This window comes from Cyanistes caeruleus, chromosome Z (genome assembly GCF_971803275.1).
Source record: "Cyanistes caeruleus chromosome Z, bCyaCae1.hap1.1, whole genome shotgun sequence".
Classification (NCBI taxonomy): domain Eukaryota; kingdom Metazoa; phylum Chordata; class Aves; order Passeriformes; family Paridae; genus Cyanistes; species Cyanistes caeruleus.
The window spans coordinates 37,316,696-37,337,981 of NC_141732.1; the positions used below are offsets into that span (position 1 = coordinate 37,316,696).

At 41.4% G+C, this 21,286-nt stretch overlaps 1 protein-coding gene and 1 long non-coding RNA gene across 4 annotated transcripts; one reads left to right on the top strand and one right to left on the bottom strand.

Annotated features, from left to right (window-relative positions):
• Position 1: 1 nt before the first annotated feature.
• Positions 2–17,843, bottom strand: LPL (lipoprotein lipase). 3 transcript variants are annotated; one of them, XM_086869021.1, is made up of 10 exons: positions 17,354–17,843; positions 10,341–10,507; positions 10,044–10,223; positions 9,308–9,419; positions 7,242–7,475; positions 6,703–6,945; positions 5,472–5,592; positions 4,448–4,630; positions 3,186–3,290; positions 2–2,248 (listed from the first exon to the last, which is right to left on the bottom strand). In XM_086869021.1, exons 1-10 carry the CDS (start codon positions 17,415–17,417, stop codon positions 2,203–2,205), a joined length of 1,455 nt encoding a protein of 484 aa, XP_086725147.1. In that variant the 5' UTR covers positions 17,418–17,843; the 3' UTR covers positions 2–2,202. The 3 variants fall into 3 exon arrangements, with proteins under 3 accessions (XP_086725147.1, XP_086725148.1, XP_086725149.1); XM_086869022.1 differs by having other exon boundaries at positions 10,341–10,504; positions 17,354–17,793; XM_086869023.1 differs by lacking the exon at positions 17,354–17,843 and adding an exon at positions 16,949–17,206.
• LOC147648364 (uncharacterized) lies at positions 7,585–17,525 on the top strand. The gene is made up of 3 exons (XR_015280933.1): positions 7,585–10,722; positions 13,115–13,331; positions 15,293–17,525. It is a non-coding gene; the product is annotated as an uncharacterized LOC147648364 (long non-coding RNA).
• Positions 17,844–21,286: the final 3,443 nt, after the last annotated feature.

Sequence of the window (21,286 nt, forward strand, 5' to 3'; positions counted from 1 at the left end):
ATTCAGTTTGAGAATTTTATTAAAACCATAGGTTTCTGTTCTATACAAAACTGAGGAGATTTCTAAAAAAAAAAAAAAAAAAAATCGTATTAACGACATAGAAAACAATGTGTAAGTGGCTTGTTGATAAAAATCTCTGAAAGCTATATACATGATTAATACTACACAACTGTATTAATGTAGAGACTGTTAGCAACTTTAGCAATATATACAAACTACCTTTACACTCATAAATATCTTATTTACAGCTAATAAATAACACCCAAAGCTAAATCATGTTTCCTTATGAAAAGAACCTTCACTATTTTGTATCCAAATTCTAAATGTGTTTGTATTTGATCCTGTATTAAGGGCACGGCTGTCCAGATACTTTGCTTCTGAAGAATTGAACTTTTAAGAGAAAATTGCAACAAAATATGGAATCTATAGGGAATAAATCACTGTATTTATTTTTAGAGGTCTCAGATGCAGTGGCTCAATACAAAACCCCACCCTCAGTGACTCATCACATCTCTGCTGTAGTTTAATCAAACATGAAATCAAATGTGAGCAAATTCAGAGTTATTAATATTCCAACATATTGCACTGTTTAAGACTTTTATCCCCAAATATACTAGCAGCTACAGTTGGAAATAGGAAACAAATTGTGCACATAAACACATAGGTTTTTTTTTTGCTTTTAAGATGGGATGATATTGGAGAAATCACCATCTCCATGCTGTCTTGCACATCCAGGAAAAGACAATACCCAGCATCAATAGCTAACATTACACGTCTCCAAATGTCTACCTTCAAGCCCTTGTACCTCCTAGCATTTTGTTTACCCTCTAGAAAGTTAAAAGAGGGTATTGCACCTTTCAGCACACTAGAAAAATTATATGTTACTTAAAAATGGGGAAGCAGACTGCCTTCAATATACCTACTTTTTTAAATTTGCAGCGTGGCTAATTTGAGTGTTTTTCAGAGCACTCCTTGTGGAGCACACAACCAGGCTGCTTTTAATTGGCTCAGCTCCTGCTTCCTGCTGAATTCCATCTCATGGCAGAAAACTAAGCAGCTCCTAGCACTGTACCACAGCCAAGAAACAAACTGGTGGATCACTGGCAGTCACAATTCCAGTACAGGGAAGTATGAGCATCCTTATCAGCTATCAAGTGGATTCACTCGCACTGAAAACTGCATACAGCAGCCACTCAGTTGCATGACTGACACTTGGTGTCAAAGAGCAGAGAAACTGTGACAGTTTTGGCATACATGACGCAAGCAAGCAGGGAGAGGGTGGAGAGTGGGGGAAGTATCTGTTTCCTGCATTTTCTGGTATCTCAATTCCTCTGCAGCTCCATTTTCACAGTGTTGAAGGCTAGACAGTTTCACTTGCAATAACTGAAAGCACAGATAAAATATTAAATGTCTGCATAAGACACTGGCATTGCTACCTTCTCCTACAGCTGTTATTTATTCCAGGGTAAGCGACATAGATATATAGCTTAACAGATCATACCTATTCCTAAGCAGCACTGGCATCTACCCCCAATTAAATACATTCATAACCACAAACTAAAAAAATTCATCCCCATATTAAGTCAGTCCCTGACACCTTCTAGTATTACACACAGCAAAGGTGGGGTTTTTTTTCACATAGGAAACCTACTTACTTGCTAAACACACACTTGAAAATTATGAACTCTCTCCACTGAACTGCCTGAAAATTCAGTTAGCCAAGACAAAAAAAAATCCATCTATAGTTTCAAATGACTCCTGAAAAGAACAAAAAAAACAACTAACCAAAAAGTATCCCAAAACCAAACAAAACAAAAACAACAATAAAAATAAAATCAAGTACAGGGCTTTGTTTCTTTTCAATAAATATTAAAAAATTGCTGTATAGGATCTGATGTCAAGAAACCTTGTCACAAGGGACCATGATTAAGCAAAATTACATATGTCTTTTCAGCACTCCAAACTTTGGCAAGTTGTTTTTCAGGTTTCTTTTTTTTTTAAACTATTTGGATAATGTATCTTTATGGTTAGTAACTTCATATGCTGAGACTTTTTTACAAGAAGTCTCTAAAATAGCTAGGAATAGCAGGCAAAAATCCAGCAGCGGATAAATATTTCTATATATTTGGTTCTGAACATCCAGTCCACAGGGATGAACAGACTCTTCTCCTCCCCAGTGTGAAAAATCTTTGTTCTTGTCACTTAAGCAGATTCATGAGCAGAATTTTCTTTTGAGGCTTTCTTGGTACTGTGGAGAAAAAAATAACATATAAAGGTGGTGAGGAAGATGTAAGATACTTTTTCCCCTCTTGTCTTATTTTTGAGAATTACAATCTTAAAACTCCCTACTTAACAGGAAGATAAATTACATGCTTGGGCTTCTCCTGGCTTCTGCTTGATTTTATGTCAGATATACACACAGAGGTCTCAAGGCCAGTCCAGGTCATTGCCCCAGAGTAACAGCCAGCACATGTGCATTTTTATACAGAGCTAGATCTCAGTCCAGAAGTGTCCCCATCAGACCATTCACACACAGAAACCGAACTAAAATAAATATAACCACTTCTCTATCTCAAACTTTACTGGGTAAAGTCCAAAGACTGTCCCCACATCTAATCTGGGTCAGGAAAATTATCGATAAATAAATTAAAGTGCAACAAAGGGCTATTAAACAAAGGCAGAATCTCTGATCCATAGAGATGAAAATCTCAGGAATTCACCCACCTGATGATTGACATCAGAAAGCAGTGTGCTGAGAAGAGCACCTTCACATGCCTGCTCCATTCCTGTACCAGCCTCCAAATCTGCTGCTGGCCAGTAAGGAGGGAGAGCTCTGAGCTGACCCAGTATGGAGGTTTGAATGTCCTACAGCTAAGGGTAAGTGTAAGGAATCTTGAGACAGACATGCTTTCCTCTTTGTGCTAGTGCCCTGTCTCTCTAACAGTCCATCATACTTGGCCTCCGAGTGACTGGGAGAGGCAGTGACTAGCATGCATTCCTCAGATATCCTGACAATCACACAAGGATGGTTAACAGAGAAGCAAGCTAACAGCTCTTAAGCTGCTAAAGTGGCCACAAGCAAACCTCTGATTAGTCTGAGCTGTAATGCTTCTGAAGCCTTGAGAAAACTAGTGCACAAGTCAATTAAAGGGAAATTATCTAAAACCAATACTGATTACTCATACCCTCCTCTCTTCCTGTTGACGGGCTGCTCTGAGCATTTCACAAATATTGCTGCCTCTTCTCCCTTACTGAGACGTGAGGTGCCATCTCGAGAACAGAACACCACTCTGTGGAATAAATATTGGAAAAATCACATGACTGAGCCAAACATCCCTTTTTAATCATAGAAAGAAGATTGGTGCTTGGAAACAATCTTTAGACTTTGTCATGTAGGGCACTGCTACTTTACAGGCCTGTGAGAAAGTTATTTTTAAAAGAGAATTCTGTAACAAAAGAAACTGGTAAATGAATTATACATGCACATCAAAGCGTAGCCATAACTTTAACTTATCCTTTGCAAAAAACTATTGTGGCTGAGACAGCAGAAGTTCTATCCCAAAATCTCTTGGATCTTTATTTACACCAGTCTTTACATGAGGTTTTTGTCAGGTGAATGAACTTGGAAGAAAGCCATACTCCCCCAAATGTTTGCAAATGAGCTAGGTTGCAATTTGCAGAAAACGAGCACTTGCTTTTCTATCTATCAGTACTTTCCCCACGCCTATATTTGTTCAGCTCTGATAACTGTTCTTTGATCAAGTGACTGACCTGTTTATTCAAAGAAGGAACTTATTATTATTTACTATACATAGAACACACATACTCTGTTCTGGGCCCATGTTCTGCAAACAGATCTCATGTTTAGTGAATATGAGTATTTCAAAAGATTCATGTCAAAGCACTTCTGTTCAGACTTTGATGTTTCAACATTCATGCATTAGCAATGTCCTGCAATAGTCACGTGTTTCAGTTTTCATCCACCATTCAGGTATTCAACCCCTAAGAAAATCCAACTTAACTAAGCAATAATTTCTTGTGCAAACATACTTTTGGCAGGATTTCTAAAAATCTCCATCTAAGCATGTTCTTTGTGACAAAACCTATGCAAATACCTAGCATGAAAAAGGACAGAAACTGCAAACACAGTCACTGTTGCTGGTTCGCGGAGATACTCTCCTGCATATTATAACTAACCTTAAGTAGATACAATAGTGGGATACAAATTAAGTATGCAGGAGTAAGATTACAAACTGCAGATACCAGTAGAAGTAAACTACTGAACCTGGCTGATCTAAATGGTAGTTTGATACCACTGGAGCCCTGATTATCATTATACTGCACCTATTTGTAACTGCTTAACATGACTGTCCCAGCCTGTGAGATACCAGAAATCAGGAAGTACTGTCAAGAACTAATATAGCATACAACAATCAAAACAAGTTACTTTTTCTGAGTTTCTCCCGACTTCACTCTGATTCTCTGGATGTCAAACGTAAAAGGAGTCCACCAGTCTGACCAGCTGAAGAAGGTGTCCTTTTCCCACTGCAGCTTCAGCATAAGCAGGTCTCCAATATCTACTTCTGTGTAAATCAGGAAGGAGAAGGTCTTGTTTGAGGAGACTTCAGGCCTGTGAAGGAGAATAAGAGGGAGGAGAATAAGGAAACAAATCAAAAAAATAAAATAAAATACCGCCTGAAATTCTTGGAGAGACAAAGAAGATTTAGGAGCAATAGAACCTGTAATTTTTGTATTCCAGAGAAGGAAGCAATTCTGCATAGTTCTGATGGATGAAGGGAAAAAATAACATCTGATGGATGAAGGAAAAACTTCTGACGGAAGCAAGTTAAAAAAGAAAACACCTCTACCTTTTGTAGAGGCAAATGGAACATCCTTCTGTAACAAGGCTGGTAAAATTCTGGGACAGTGTACCAGGCAAGGGTTGTCCTCTTCTGTGCTGGTGACTCTCAGAAAAGCCAGACAACCACCACCCATGAACAGTTTACATTCCTCAGAGCAGAAAACTAGTGTTTTCGAGCTCCATTCCCTGCCTGCCTGTATCTAGGTATGTACACACAAACTTCTGCTTATTTGCAGAGCAGTGAAAGCAAATCCCAGTTCTCCCTCAGCTTCTGCACTGAGATCTTCAGATGCATATGTTTACCTTAAATATTTAACATGATATAAAATACTGAGAAGAAAATAAGAAAACACTGGAAAAACTCTTATTAGGCTGAGTCACGGGTCAGACTTCACGTTTCCATATTTCAGATGTCTTATCAAAAAGAGCTCCTGTAGGGTTTGGTTCATTAGCTTCAGAAGTGAATACAACTCCTTGATCAAGGACAAGAGCAGACTCTGGGACCCTGTAAGATCACTGTAGCTGGAGCCAGAACAACTTTTTCAGTCGAGACTTTAACAAATTTAGGTAAACTCAGCAGTACTTTGCAGTTGTTTCTGTAGCTACTCACAGTGTGAAAGCAATGTTCTCACTTTCATCTAGCTTGCCATAGAGAGAGATCAGGAATGGCTGGTTTGTCTTGGTCACGTTAGTCTTTCCAAAGAAATGGATCTTGACTTGGTAATGAAAGACTGAAAGAATACAAAAGAAAATGCCATTAGAAAAAATTCAACCTCCAAAGACACAGCTGGTGACAAAAACACCCTGTCTCACCTCTCAAAATCCTAGGCTGGAATATGCCAACTTCACTGAAATGAGTTTTATTTCCCTGCAGGTGTCCAGGGAATTATTTTTTTGAGAACGTAAGTATTACCAAGCAAGGCAATTAAAGACAATTAATTAAAGGCAATTAATCACCATTAAAGAACACCTTTGCAGTTCTTGCAGCTAAATTCTGCACTCAGGCTGCCACTATAATAACCTCAGAATATGCAGTATCACCTTCAAACCTGCTACTGAACATGTAAGGCCTGCTATACGTGACTTGAAACAAGTGAGCTGTGCCCTTCTCTTAAAGGAGGCTTGGTAAAAAGAAAAAGAAAAAATCAACCCACTGACACTGCAGATTAAGCACCAACTGTCAGCAGAATGCCAGTCTTGCAGCTGCTCTAACAGTGAAGGAATGTGCTGTTTGATTGCTGGTCCACCACATAATGCACACTATAAGCATACCATGGGGTACAGGCAAAGCTAAGGAGGAAAATAAAGTAGTAAAATCCAATGCTATTTTCCTGGCTGAAAGCCTCCCAGTTTTGTCTGGCATTGTCCTTCTCAGACCACCCACAGCAGCAAATGGAATCGAGAAGTGCTGTGATATTATAATGAGGGCTGTGCTCCTCTAGCAAGTGCACCACCAAAGGCACAAATCTGATGCTTGCATATCTTTAAATAAGGTGCTCACCAGACTGAGTTCTTCTGATTATTTCCCCAGCAGAAGTAATTAATCATTTGGATGAAAAACACTGCAAAAGTTCCAAGTGATTTGGCAACAGAGGCAGCCTAACTTTTGGTACTTAGAAACTCATTACAAAATACCTTTCTTTTTGTACTCTACCCCACACCCTGAGTAAGACAACACTTTTCTCTGAGACTTGAAATGAGTGGCAAACTACAGGCCAGCTTCATCCCTGCTCACCGCAGGCACCAAAGCAGCAATATTTCCATCTGCAGCACATGCCCACTGTGACACACAGCTGAGCACAAGTACCATTCTTGCTCACCAGCAAGCAAGGAGTGCCTACCTTTATAGGGCATCTGAGCACGGGTTTTCAGATACATTTTGGTGTTTCTCTTTGTTCTCACTCTGTTGACCTTGTAACCCAAATTGTTGCAGCGGTTCTTGCGGCAGCTCAGGCAGAGGCCCTTCTCAAAGGCTTCCTTTGTGTTACAGCGATAGGCCATGCTGGGCTTTTCTTCATTGAGGAGAGAGTCAATGAAGAGGTGGATGGATCGTTCATGGGAGCATTTCACCAGCTGATCCACATCTTGAAAGAATGAAAATGCTTTTCAAGCATTCAATGCTTTTATATGTACACATGTACATATACACACACACACTCATATATATGTAATTAAATATACATGTACATATAATGATATAAACCCCTAAGCAATGCTGTCAACAGGCATTATCGACTATGGCAGAGCTGGGCTTCACATGATGACTTTTAAAAGCACTTCAAAGAATATATTCCTGTGCCTGTCAGAGATCTTTCCTTGCAAGACACCTTGCAGGGCTATTCAGGTTTCCCTCAGAGTGTTTGTTTCAGAGCAATCTCACCTCCAAAGCCTTTCTCAGCAATCAGACGCAGTGCTTCTCCCAGATTGCAACCTGGCTGGAAACCTCCACCATTGGGATAAATATCAATGTGTCCAACAGGCTTCTGGATCCCAATGCTGCGGTCTGGAGAACCTCTGGTGTAGGTGTGTAGGACATCCACAAACTCAGCATCATCCGGGGAGAGGCGGGTCAGTTCATCCGCATACTCAAAGGTAGGACCAGCAGGATCCAGCCCTTTATGGGGTAAACCATAAAGAAAAACTGGTATTATTGTCTGCCAAAGATACTGATGTTGACGACAAATGCCAAGCTCAGGTGCCACACTGGGCTGGAATATTGAGTATTCCTGTAGACATTACAGATGGATCATTTAAATAACATCAATGGATACAGGAGAATCAAATGTACTAGCTTGAAATGCTGTCACCATTTAAAAAAATAAAAGTGTATGCAAACACATGGAAGGAAACCCAGCTAACTTCCTCAGAGCTGTAGCATTTCCAGTGGATGAAAGAAACAAGCTCCTAAGTATTTTCTCAATGTTTTCCTCTCTTGTCAAGAACTTGTATCTGAAATGTCTGAAGTATGGAAAAGTCTTGCTGACAACCCCATGCCAGGGGAGTAAGTGAGAAACATAAATGAGGGCTTCACTGTCTTAACACCTAAGGGGAGGTGGATCACTAAGGTAAACTGCCAAGCTGCAGCAACACTAACATCAAAAAGAAAACAAAACATTTTGCCAGGGAACAAGAACTATCACCTGTGCAGACAACTACCTGAGAGATGGCTGAAAGGACACATCTTTTCTGCAGCCCTCAGCTGGGGACAGGCACCTGTGGTGTTCACCCACAGCTAGCTCCACTTGGTCTGAGCTGCCTTCCCCTCAGCTGTAAGGGCTTCAGGGGCCACATTATGTTGCTCCCTATGCTTTTCCCAGGAAAGGTTCACCTCAGCACCAGGAGCAACTGCGGAGGCATAACAGAGGGCTACTGACATGTCAGTGATTTGGCAGCCTCAGTGAAAGCAGCAAAGATACAACTTAGAGAAAGGGCAGAGAGACTATAGCTTTGGCCTCCTGACTTTAATCTGCCACCTCTCAGGACTCAGCCTTTCCAGATATGACTACTGCCTAGCCCACCTCTCAGCATGCCTGTGGATTTGGGATCACAGCCAGGCTCGGGTGAAAGAGTAAAGGGTACCCTTCTGAATGATACTCCCAATCTCTCAGCAACAAAGACATCACAGATGAGCAATTTTCTTGGCTTCATTTGCTGATGCTGGCAATTCCTTTGTCACTGAGATCAGTGCTAGGGGCTCAGCCCTCCAGGTGCTGGGTTGTAAACCAGCCCCAGAGTGGCCAGGCACTCTGCCTTGTCTAGCAGATTTTTTTAGGCTCCAAAAATCACCTTAAACAGATATCTAAGCAGACAGAGCAACAGGGCAAGTATACGTCTTCCCCAAATTTTCACAGTATTATTTCCAGCCTAGAATATTTCTTGAGCCTGTTATGATTAACTTTGTAATAATCCACACTGGATCTCTTCCAGTTATCTGTCCAGTCTCCGTTTGAGCCCATATAAACTTCTTGCATCTGCATCATCCCATGGCAAAGAGTTCTAAATCCTTTAGTATCTGCAGATACTAAACCTGCTGCAGCAGAATTTACTTCCTGTTCTGTTTCAATGGCTCCCATCAGCTGTAAGGAATGACTGCCTACATAAAGACAACCCACTGAATTTCTCATGGTGTAAGAGATACTTGACCTTCTCAATGGCATGGTTTGATCAGTCCCCACCACAACCCTGCAAACTACTCTTTTATCAGGGCCTATTCACTCATTTCTTGTAGAGAAGCAATTAAAGGCACTCACCATCTTTGTTGTCATTTTCTGAATCTTTTTACAGTTCTACCCCAGACATATCAGCCCTGCTGTTTCATTAAATCATGAATACATAACCAAAGTACTGCTGGCAAGCAACAATTATTGTGGTGATTTTTCAGTGGAACATAGTATTTCAGTGTGGAAGAGATGCAACTCTTCACTCTGCAGTCACAGGTTTACTTACCAGTAATTCTGTTCACCTTCTTTTTGGTCAGGTTCCCAGCAATCCCAGCAGCATGGGCACCTAGGCTGTACCCCAGCAAGTGGAGATTGTTGAGAGGATAATTGAATTTCTCCTGCAGAAGAGAACAATTTGTTTAAAGTTCAAAACCAAACACAAAAACATCAGAAGACACAAAATAAAATGTTTTGTTAATACTGGGATTTTTGTTTGAGCCACGAATAATAGAAGAAACACTATACAGCTATCATAATTTTGTGCCATTGTAAATTTCTTGATCTAACTAATTTATGGCCAAAATCTAAGCTTAGAGGAATGCAAAATAAAGTACAGAACACAAGGCTGTTTATTTTATAAAAGTTTTCAGCCACTCTCTCCCCACCAGTTTCTGGATTTCCTAAGGCAGGGCACATTTCTGATTGCCAAGGGCTGGCTGCAGAATAATATATAGGAATCCGTCTTTCATAGCTATCTCTCACAGAGCCCTCAGAAATACTCTGGGCCCACAGGACCCCACAGACCACAAGGTAAAGTACAAAAGACCACAAGAATGCAGTACTAAAGGCCTCTGAATAGGAAATAGTCAGTAAACCAGTGCTGGAATTTTACCAGTCCAGCAAACCTTTCTGCAAGAGTTTAACTCCATCTTCCCAACAGGAGATGATTAACACAGCTGCATAATTGCTGTTTTGTCTTCTATGACATTATGTAGGATGTGAGACAAGTCTCCATGTCTTACCTCCAACCAGTCAATAAATGTAGCAACATCCTTTCCCACCAGCCTGGTGTATGCAGCAGACACCGGATAGTGCTGCTGAGCTCGAACCAGCCAGTCCACCACAATGACGTTTGAGTCAGGCTCCCTCTTGTACAGAGCATCCACCAGCTTCGGGACCCAACTTTCATACATCCCTGTCACCTGTTGGTTTTGGTGATTTTAATTAAAATAGGAGATGTATTAATATATCTGTGAGACACTTCTGCACAGTTCATTGGGAGTATGGTTAAAAGGGAGATTCCTCCCATTTCATCTTACCGTCCACCCATGGATCACCACAAAGGTTTTACTGGTATGATTGAAGTTGCACTGTGCCAGGCTGTTCACCTGCCCGGGAACAAGGTAGCAGACATCCTCATCAGGCTCTGCAGGCGTCCGTAAAGAAAACTTGCTCTCGATTCCCTCAAAATCGTTTTCAGCTTCTGCTGTAAGAGTGGAAAAAACATAGCAGTGTTTTAAGAGTATTTGGACAAAGTCAGAAGGCACAAGTACAATGTTGGAGAAATATCTGGAACTGTCAAGAAGTGGGATGCATGGTTTTAATTTCCTACAGCCATGTAAAGAGGAAATCAAAGGGTGAAAATTGCTCCCCGTCCAAGGTCCTGCTAAAACAGTAAGAATCTGCTGAGCTGTCAGAGAGGTATGTATCCATTTTAAGAGTCAGTATTTTCCCCATTACATTAAGCAGGAAATCTCTTAAGTGTCACAAAAGTACAGAAAACTGCACAGGACACCCACAGATCATCCAGACATCCAGGAAAGCAGAGAGTTACTACCATACCATTACATATTTTGGTAGTGTATCTTCCCCATCACCTCACCAATAATCATTGCCTAACAGGGCCTTTTATAACACCATGTAGTTGCAGTGCCTTAAAAGCTGTAAAGTCACCACTGTTTTACAAAGTGCCAGTTTTAAGTTTTGACCAACAAACAGCAGGTGAGATGAGACACCCATCAGAGAAACTGAACTAGCAAACTGGCAGTCTATTTTAAGAGTACATTTTCGGGTCATCTGATAAACTACAGAAAAATAAGCTGCAGAAAAATATCTTCCTCTGCCTGAAACAGAGGGAAAGAGGGTGGGGAAAGAAGTGCAAGTCATGTTGTGCTGGTAACAAAGTATGTCGCAGCCTGCAAAGATCGCTCCCTCCAAATTCCAGCTTCAAAATTTAAGTATTCCTTTTCCTGCCAAGACAGAGAAGTGACTTTAGGCTTTATAGTCACTATTTCCTTTGGGAAGAGACTTAAATGTCTCCTCTTTTTATGTCTGATTCAACTCTTAAATGCCTCTATGTACAGCACACCCTGTAATTAACTTTTCAAAACCCAGGCCCCAGTTTGGCAACTTGAGTTAGGCAAATACTGATTGCCTGTTTTTCAAGTGCAGCTGAACTTAGGCCAACTCTGTTCTGCTCAACATTGTCTTTCCTGGCACCAAGACCACCAACTCTTCACAAACTCCTAAACACACATTAATAAATGGCTCTGAGCCACCATAGGGAATACAAATGGACAGGGTAAGGACCTTATGCTAGGCATGCAAAACAGATTTCCACTGTCCCATTGCAGAAGGGGTTGTCTATGATAATTAATCCATTTGCATTTCCTGCATAAAGTTGTGCTGCATTGCTCAGGTGATAAATAACTAACAATTCATTTTTTTCCAAAACAGTTTTTCTGCTCTTCTCATTCAAGCTACCACACACAGCAGGGCACTGACTTACACTTGACCTCACCTCAGAGAGCTCTATACAGTTTGAGAAGTTCTTGCTGTACTTGGAGGGTCGCAAGAAATCAGGGTGTAACCTATTGCATTGGGTCTAAAACAAGCACAGAGCCTTGCAACAAATGCTTATGTAGCAGTCTCAGAGAAACTTGTCAGCCATAATCAATGGCTTAACATTGCCCAAGTTCAGCAGGATTTCTCACCTGTCAAAGCACATGCAGGAAAGCAAGAACCATTCAGTGAACAGAGGCAGTACTCAGCTTTAGGTTTTGACCTTGCCTGTGCTAGGCTGGCTAGCTAATCCAGGATAATTACACTGAGGGCCCCCTTCCTGCCTCCTTCCTCCTAAAGAAATGTGTTTTTCATAGACTTTACCCTTCCTTCTACCAGTAGAAATATAACATTTTACCCACTAATGAAAGCTTAATTTACCAAACTAGCGAAATGTTTGTACCTTTTCTATATTTTCTATATTAACATTGCATGTTAAAAATGTGTTTTTGGCACCAACTGACAGTAAAAAACACTTCTTTGGAACAAATCTTTATACCTATATTATTTACTTTTTAGCCAGGAAAAGAAAAGTACCAAAGGCTAGTTGGTTAAACATCAGCTATAAGTTTTCACTCAGCTGTGAATCAATAAAACCTTGAAAGGAACAAGAACAGCTTTCAACTGTAATGCATACAATGCTAAGACTTTCAATTATGTATATTCCCTACTAGTACAGGAAGGCGAACAAGAATAGTCCACCTGCTCACTAGTTAATAGTGCTTCCTTTCATACCTAGATATCATTTCCCTTTTGGATTAAACTTATCTGATAATCATCCAAAATCTAAATTACACTGACATCCTGTTTGTAGTGTGTTTTCAATTACGAGCTAGAATTTGCATGTAAGTTCATAGCACAGCTCTTTTGAAAATAAGCTCATAGCAAATTTACAATTCAAAGTGTACTGTACTTAAGAGTACACTTGGAAAAGTGCACCAAGCTTAGAAAGATTGCAGTACAGTGGCACCTGCCACTGAAGACGTGCTAAGTGCTTCACACATATTTGCGTGTTTTAGTCTAAAAATCTTTGATGAGTATTTGAGAACATAAAATCACTGAGATACAGTCACCACGAGGAAAGCAGCAGCTGCAAAGCAACAGCCCATGAGTTAGGGAAATGGTAGGCAGCCACTTTTGTCATTTAACTATGTTGTGTAAGGAATTAGAAAGTCAGAAGAAATTACTGTTATCATCTTATGCCCACAAAAAGTGTCATGTTATCTTATGTCCACATATGGTCACTTCCCAGCAGGCAAGATATTCTTTGGATGAGGGAAGTGTGTGTAGCGGCGTTTATTACAGACGTCTTCATGGTGTGCTCATCAAGAAGCTTTCCTTGGAATTTTCCCGAGTTTGGCTTTGCAAATTCTATACAGTGCAGAGCAGAAGATATCCTGTCTACACCTCATGTTGTGCTGCACACATGCTGCAGTACCACCTCACATTGCAGCTTCTGCAGAACACAGGTACATATAGTCTGTACACACTCACCACACAGACCAACACCTACATGTACCATGCTTTAAACCTGAAGCAGAGAAGTTACATAGCGTATCACTTCAGAAAGCTAGCATTTCCCACTGCTGCTTTCATACCTCATTGTATCTCTACTAAAAAAAATTATTCAGATCCAAACTTTGTCATTCATAGACTTTTGCCACAGACCTTTTCCTCAGAGACTTAAAGGAAGAAGTTTCCTTGAATCATGTCCTGAGCCAGTGAACCATTGGGCCTCATTCCTATAGTCTTACACAAAGACATGCAGAGATAGCAAATATACACACTCACCACGGTTTAGTTAATAAGATGTTTTAACTCAAGATAATTAAATCACGGAAAGCCCAAAAATAGATAATTTTCAGCATGTTTCTGAAAGGTGGACAGAAATTTATCTGAATTAACATCACATTTTTCAGAATGTAGATACAGAAATTAGATATTAAGAAATATACATATATACAGGTTGAGATACCAAAGTAACTTTCCATGACATGAATGCAAGTCCCATTTCTAAACAAGGCCTTTGAATAAAAAAGACTGGAAGTAAAATGCAGACAAAAAAGAAATCCATATTTTTGCTTAAAAACTACACTTTCCTATAGTTCAGCAAAGGTACAAAAGCAGGTGTTGTGTATTGCCAAAGCTGCTAGGCACACGGTCACGAATACAAGGATCTGTTGCAAACCAAAGTTTTCTGTCTACTGCTATGTGCTCAGAGTTAACATGACCTACAAAGGGATTATTTAGGGAACTGAAGCAGAATTAATGGAGGAGAATTAAGAATTAAATTACCAATTCCAGATGGAAGCTGGCTTTTCAGGCTGCATTGCCAAAACTTCACCACTTTGTCATGCTATGCAAAGCATTTTCTGATGCTGATCTTACACCCCTACTTCCACAATATGAGTTTTCATATTTAAAAAAAAATAAAAAGCTGTCCTGTGAAGCAAGGTATCAAGAACTTCATAGAACTCAAAGAAATCGAGGGGAGGAAGGGGGGGAGGGGTGGGGATGGGGAGGGGAGAGTGGGGGGTGGAAGCTTAGTAACTGGGAAGTCAGTAGTTTTGTTTTTCCTGTCCAAAGTTTGTGACACTTTGGACTTGCAACTTGTGAAATTCCATTCTGTTAGGGACTCCTATCAATTATCAATTTTGAAAGCGTGCCACTGATTTTAGGCATTCTGACACACTAGTCAAGAAATTCAGATTCAAGTTTCTTTCACAGGAAGCCCAGGGCAACTTGGCAAATTATTTTGATTGTGAAACTGTTTACCACTGGTCAGCTGGGCGGAGAATGTGAGTCTTGAGGAAGTAACATCTGGAATATTAATCAAAAGTTAAACTGCCCACATCATACATGTTGCCAAAATATGATAACAATGCATTTGTCAGAATGAGTGCACCTAAGCTATGGTTTTAAAAAGGGAATCTTTGATAAACAACAATTTCCTGGCATTATGCACTCAGAAATGGAAATACTATTAGCTAGGTGAAAAGATCCTTAGAAATTATACTGCTAGACTGTGTCTACTATAGCCCACAGAGACAAGCGTGCACACACATGCACAGCAGCAAACATCTGCACATAACATTGAACATTTACCAGCTGTAGTTAACTGGGCTAAATTTTCTTTCAGCTGACAATCAGCATTAGGATCAGCCATCAATCAGTCATACTAAATTCCTAAGAGTACTGAAGCAAACTCACAGTCAGCTGTAGTACAGGGCTTATACTACAGAAATGGTTATCATCTAATTTGATCTACACTATAAACTGAAAGCAGACTACTGTGTGTTGCAATCCCAGGAAAACTACCTCACGAATCAGGTTATTGTTTAACCTTGCTGCAAAAATATTACAACTTTGAGTTTATTTATGTATTCCTTAATGGCAGAGGCCTGAGAGTACGTTCTGCTTCACTTCCCAGGTGGGGCCAGTGGAAAGAACACCACCTCTAGAACACAAGTTTAGAAGATAAGCAAGAATCTCCCAGCTCAAGTTCTGCAGCTGGCAAACTGCTCTTCTCGCACTGTACACAGGGGTGGCCCACCCCTCTCCAGGGTACTCCCTGTTGAATTTTTACTCTGCTGCAGCTGGGACACTCAAAACTCAATCCAGCAGATATCTAGCCATCCATCAGTCCCTCTGGGATATCTGGAATTAGCCCAAGACAATTAAAATGCAACCACTGTCAGATTTTGCAGTAATATAGAGGCAAGGATGCATGAGAAAGTCCTATCATGTAAGTACTTCCGCACAGATGAGGTCCCAGCAAACTTCTAGGAGTGCTAGTGATCATGGTAATCCCCAGCACAACTTGACGCCTGAGAGCCTCACCTCTGCACTTTCTCAGAAATGTATTGTTTCTCAAAAGGCCATGCCACAGCTGCCCTGGTATGTCTATCCTAAACACAAGCCATAGAAAAAGCCAGCAACTCACATGACACAACAGTGTAAATATGCCGACTTTCGATTTACACTGGTAAAAACAAGTTTCCTTGTATTCCTACCAATGCTTTTATCTTTTCGTGGAATACCAACATTTTCTTCACCTAGAAAGTCTTTTTCTATGTTGTTTTTTAAATACTCTGGATTCCTGGAGGGCTGGACCCTGTGTTTTCCGTGCTTTCAAAAAACTTTTTACTGTGGTGTGCATAGAAAAGTGTGGAATTAAAGGCTTGAATTGCTTTAGGATGAACACACAACCTGCTTTCATATGACTGTTCCTAAGAAGAAATAATGAAATTATTATTAAGCCTGTGGCAAATCAGTTCCTGCAGGGATGAAAGCTTTCTCTGGGAAGACAGTTACTTCACAGTATAGAACTTGGATACTGTGATGAAAACTGTTTTTGATTATCTCTGATAGTACAAGATTGGATTCAAAGCTAGAACACATTCCTTTTGCTGTACCCTAGCACCCCATCCTCTTACTTTTGAATACTTCCCTTTAGCTTCCTTGTACACAAAGAAGTAACAAAGGCACCCACAGCAGAAAAAACGGCAGCTTATTTATTCCAGTTTAGAATCACAAAGCAGCTCTAGGAGCTACAGCCACCCTTTCTTCTAAGGCCAGAAACTTTTAAAGATAGATACTTTCAAAGATAGATACAGATACTGTGTGTGGGACATCAGTGTAAGAAAGTAAGCCTGTGACAGGGCAATGCTAACAATATTTTAAGAGTGTTCTTTAGTTTTTAAGCTTGCAGAGTAATGGTCTCCTAAAACTAGTCTCTTTGCTCATAATAGCTTCAATTACATTGTGATTAATTGAGAAAGCATTAGTGAGAATTTAGCACCATTTGCACATCTTCCACCTCTTCTAGCTTGGACAGGATGTCTATGTACAAGTGCTGGTACAACAGGAAGAGCGCAAACACAGCCATAAGTGAACCTAGAGAAAGTAAATCACCCTGTTCACTTTTCCCCTAGTGGATCTGCTCATTACAGGCTTAACTACAACTCGAACACTGTACCATGATGACGATGAAACTCAGCTTTGCCTTGTCTAGGATCAAGAACTGTATGAAGCTGGGATGCTGGTATAGGTGAGTCCCACAGAGGAGGAAGCCGAGGGACCTTACCGTGGTGCTACTGCTGTGCAAATCCCTTGTTGGGGCAAAGGACTCTCGGAAGCCACCTTGTCTCTGGGAAAAAAAGACATCCCAAACCTCAACAGGTCGCGCCACCAGTCCGGCAGGTTGTGCCTGTGTTTTGGCTGGGGAACAGGTTCCAGGTCTCTCCTAACAGGATGGAGGTTCCCCCCAGTGTCGCTCTCCAGCGCCTTCCGAGCCCGCTCCGCGACATCCGAGTCCCGCAGCATCCCAAGCACCCCGGGACAGCTTCACAAAGGAAAGATTGCAAACTCCCCTTTCCCGCCACGCCGGCAGCGCTTCCCCCCAAGCCCCCTTTCCCAAGAGTTAACAGGCAGCTCCCGTGCACCCCATGTCGCTCCGGGCGCCGTCCTGGCCGCCCGTCCCGGGACTCACCGCCGAGAGCAGCCAGCCAGCGCAGGCAGAGGCACACGGCGGCCAGGAACGCCTTCCTCCACATCTCGCCTCCTGCCGCGGCACGAAAGTTTCGGCGCGAAAAGAAAAAAAAAAAACAAAAAAACAAAAATTAAGCTTAAAAAAATAAAAATAAGTTTTTTTGCTTTTAAAACTTATGGTAACTAAATAGAAGTGCGGCGCAGGAGCGCAGCGATGGACAGGGCAGCCCAGGGAGCGCCCAGCACCGCCGGCGCCGCTCCCACCCGCCCTTAAGTCGCGGGCAATATGCAAAATATGTAAATATGCAAATTTGCAAACGAGCCCCCCGCGCCCATTGGGCGAGCGCCACGGGGCGGGGCCGGGGCTTGGGGCGGGTTCGGGCTCGGTTCGGGCTGGGGCCCGGCGCGACCCCGGCTCGGCACGGCGTGCATAGAGCCCTTGGCTCCGAGCCCTCCTTGGGCCCGGCTCCCACAGCCATCCCACAGCCCTGTCCGCGCAGCCAGGATGCGGCCCCGGCTTTTCACCCCCTTGGTCCTTCCTGCCTGTGCCGACCAAGCTCTGCTATGCCTCTGGTGGGGTCTTCCTTCCCATTCCTGCTTTTGCACCAGTAACCAGCAGCATTTTCTGTACAGTGCTTTCAAGGGGACTTCTGCTGTTGCCTTGAAAAATCTTTGCCGAGACCTTGTTTTGCCAGCACTTGAGAGGATACAAGTTTGGAGGAAAAATTAATTCGCTCGAGATTGCATCTGTGCTCCTGCCTGAGAAATAAAAAATTGATTCCTTGAGCTCTTCAAACTCTGTCTGCCCTCCTCTCAGAAATGTGGTTTGCACTGAGATTTGCGTTGGCAGCCACTGGGTGAAAGATCAGTTATGTAAGAACATTAATTTAATAACAATTCCAGTTTTCATTTCATTGTGCAGTTTGTTGCCAAAGGCCCAGCTTCATAAAGAGGCTTATGACATGTGGAATGAGGACTCCCTGAGTTTTGCAATGTGAAGTAAATGGGTTTCACTTTGAGTAACAGATCTTTCTCATTCCAGACACCTTAGGAGACTAAAACATATCTGGTTTGTATTAGTAGATTGTTCAATAAGAGGTGGTTTAAGTGTAGCAGTAGTACTGGGTCGCCTCTCCAGCTTTAGGTTCCACTAAAAGACCAGTAAGATCTGTAAGTGAGAATACATTTTCCCTCAAGACACAACTAGAGTTTCCTCCATCAGCAATTGTTATTTATATCCAGAAGGCATCAGAAGAATTTAGTTAGGGTACAAACTGTTCATGCTGAGACTTTTCCATTGAGACAACTGAGTGGCAGGAAGAGGAGGGGGATAACACAGTGGGTAAGACAGGGAGTCCAAGCAGAGGATTGGAGGTGAACAGGCAGGAGAGACCAGTCTTCCTCCCCAGAGGGAAATGTAAGCTGGGAAAAATACGGTTTGTGCTGCAGCTTGCTAATACTGAGCATATCCTCTGATACACAGTGTTTGAGACTCTCTTGTCAAAACAATAGCAAAAATTTTTTCATGTCTTTCTTTTCCTCAAGTGTGGACTACACAATGCATTTCTCTTGATCTAATTTGGTTGAAACTGTATAGTGTCATTTCCCCCTTAGAAATCAGCCTGACTCTATCTTGGGTCAGACATCCTTCCTAGAAAATTTCATTCCCTGATGGCAGCATAAGGCAAACTAAAAGAACAAACACTTTAAGGCAGGCTGCTGTTATGGAGACTGTCAGGTCACCCTAATCAAAGGTGATGCTACCTACCTATCTGAGCAAAACAGAATATGAAGTCTCCCAGTTTGCACAACAACATCCATGGCTACTGCAGGGGAAAGAAAAAAAATCACAAAAACCCCCCAAAAACAAACAAATAAAACCCAAAAAATCAAACCCACAAAAAAATAATCAAAAACAAACAAACAAAAAAAACCCACAAGAAAAAACCACAAAAAAAAAGCAAAAAACTTACAATATTAAGTATTATATTATATTATTTTTTTGGGAAAAGAAGTAGTGTAGTTTTAACTGCTTATAGATCAGATAGAAAGCAGCAGTGGCAATGCTTGGCACACCAGCCCTGGATAGATTGTTGGCACTGCAAATCCACAGACGGTAATCAGACTTACAGTTAACTCCCAATATAGTTTGTGAAACCCATCAATAGCAAGGGCAGGCAGCAGATTTACACAGAATGAAATCTAATTTGTTACACTGAAAAGGCTTGCTTGCATAATTTTTTCTTCATGCCCATGCCTCACTTTAAGACATAGTTATGTATTTAAGAAAGAGTTATGCAAAGTGTCCAAATTACAAAAAAAATAAAAAATTAAAAAAGAAAGAAAGAAAGAAAGAAAAGAGAGGGAAAAAGAAATTAAGGAAGATTAAAAACAAAATGCTAAAAAAAAGCCTTTCAGTTGATGGAAGATTGGGGAAGGAGATAATTCTGGCTTCTTGGATCTTGAACAAATTGCCTAAGTCTGTTGTAAACTCAGATGTAAAATAATCTGAAATAGATGGGACACAGCACATTTTCCAACATTTAAAAAACTTTTTTCCCTAGCAGATAAATGTGATTGGATGGAAAAGAAGCTTCATGGCATCAACTCAAGGTGCTTCAGTGTAATCATTAACTGGACATGAGTTCCTCTGTGACATATATATAATCCTAGAGGGGAAAGCAAAGCTCTGTCTGTAAAACAGAGCCTGATTAATAGTATTCATGGGCTCCAAAGTGGGTAGAAGGTACTACAGTGAGAGCTAAAATACATTGCTTCTAGTAAGAACTGGGGAAATCCTGGACAATGGAGAGAGGAGTTGCATAACTAGACTGGTACTTGCATCCACAGACCATGTAGAAGGTCAAAGTGAAAACAAGCCCAGAAGAGTCTCCAGCACAACATGGGCAGCATTGTGGTGCAGCTGTGCTAAACCCTGAGCAAACTCACTGGCCTCACAACGACAAGCAAGGGGAGAACCAACCAGAAAATTTAATTTCCACAACAATGCTCCAAAGAAAGCTTGGCACAGAGTGAGAATGGAAGGGGGGGTGACACAACATGACACTTTGAATGTTTTTGTACTGCTTTAACATGAAAGATTTTATAACTGATGGTGAGAAGTCTTCAAACAAAAGTATCTGCTGAGAAACAAGCAAAAAACATTCTGGTCTTCTTCTGACTAGGAAATACAAGAAGTTGTTTTTTTTTTTCTTTTCTCTGAAGATTTGAAGTTTTTCTTTCCCCACATGGAAGAAAAATAGTGACAATAAAGCCAAAGAGTAAGCTTCCAGATGATTTCTGTACTAATAAGTTAAAAGAAACAAACAAAAAAAAGAGATCCTTTTCTCCTGCTTTTAGTTTGTTCAAAGATATCAGTGAAATGAAAAAATGTATTTTTCTGAAAATCAGCCATTTTTAATGAAACTACATTGGGAATAAAATAAAATTACTCTTTCCTGCCTGTTTCAATAACCACTAACTGGGCTACAGCAATCATTTTACATGCAGAAGTCCTCTTGTCCTGGGCTGAGCCTCTTTGCTTCAAGTAAGGAGCAACACAATATCAAAACACCAGGGGCTTGAGGGTGACGATTGAGTCTGTCCCACCTACGCTCATCAACAGGCTCTTTTTGTGACCCAGTATTTGCCTGGACTGCAGGTACCTTTCAGTAGGGGCAGGGACAGCCCAGTGACCGGCAGGTGTGCGGGCAGGTGAGAGCCACAGCTGCACCAAAGCCTGTGCGTGGTGGTTATCTCGAATCTCCCTAAATGGGCAGCAGTGGGAAAGGTGGCAGCAGGAACAACCTGGGTGTCTGCTTTGGAACATGATATGTGCGCCTTCACTAGCGCCTGTTAGAACGTGGAAGAGCCCAGCTGAAGACACAGAAATATGGGGAGCTATGCAGCAGCTGCAGCTCTGATTGCAATAGAC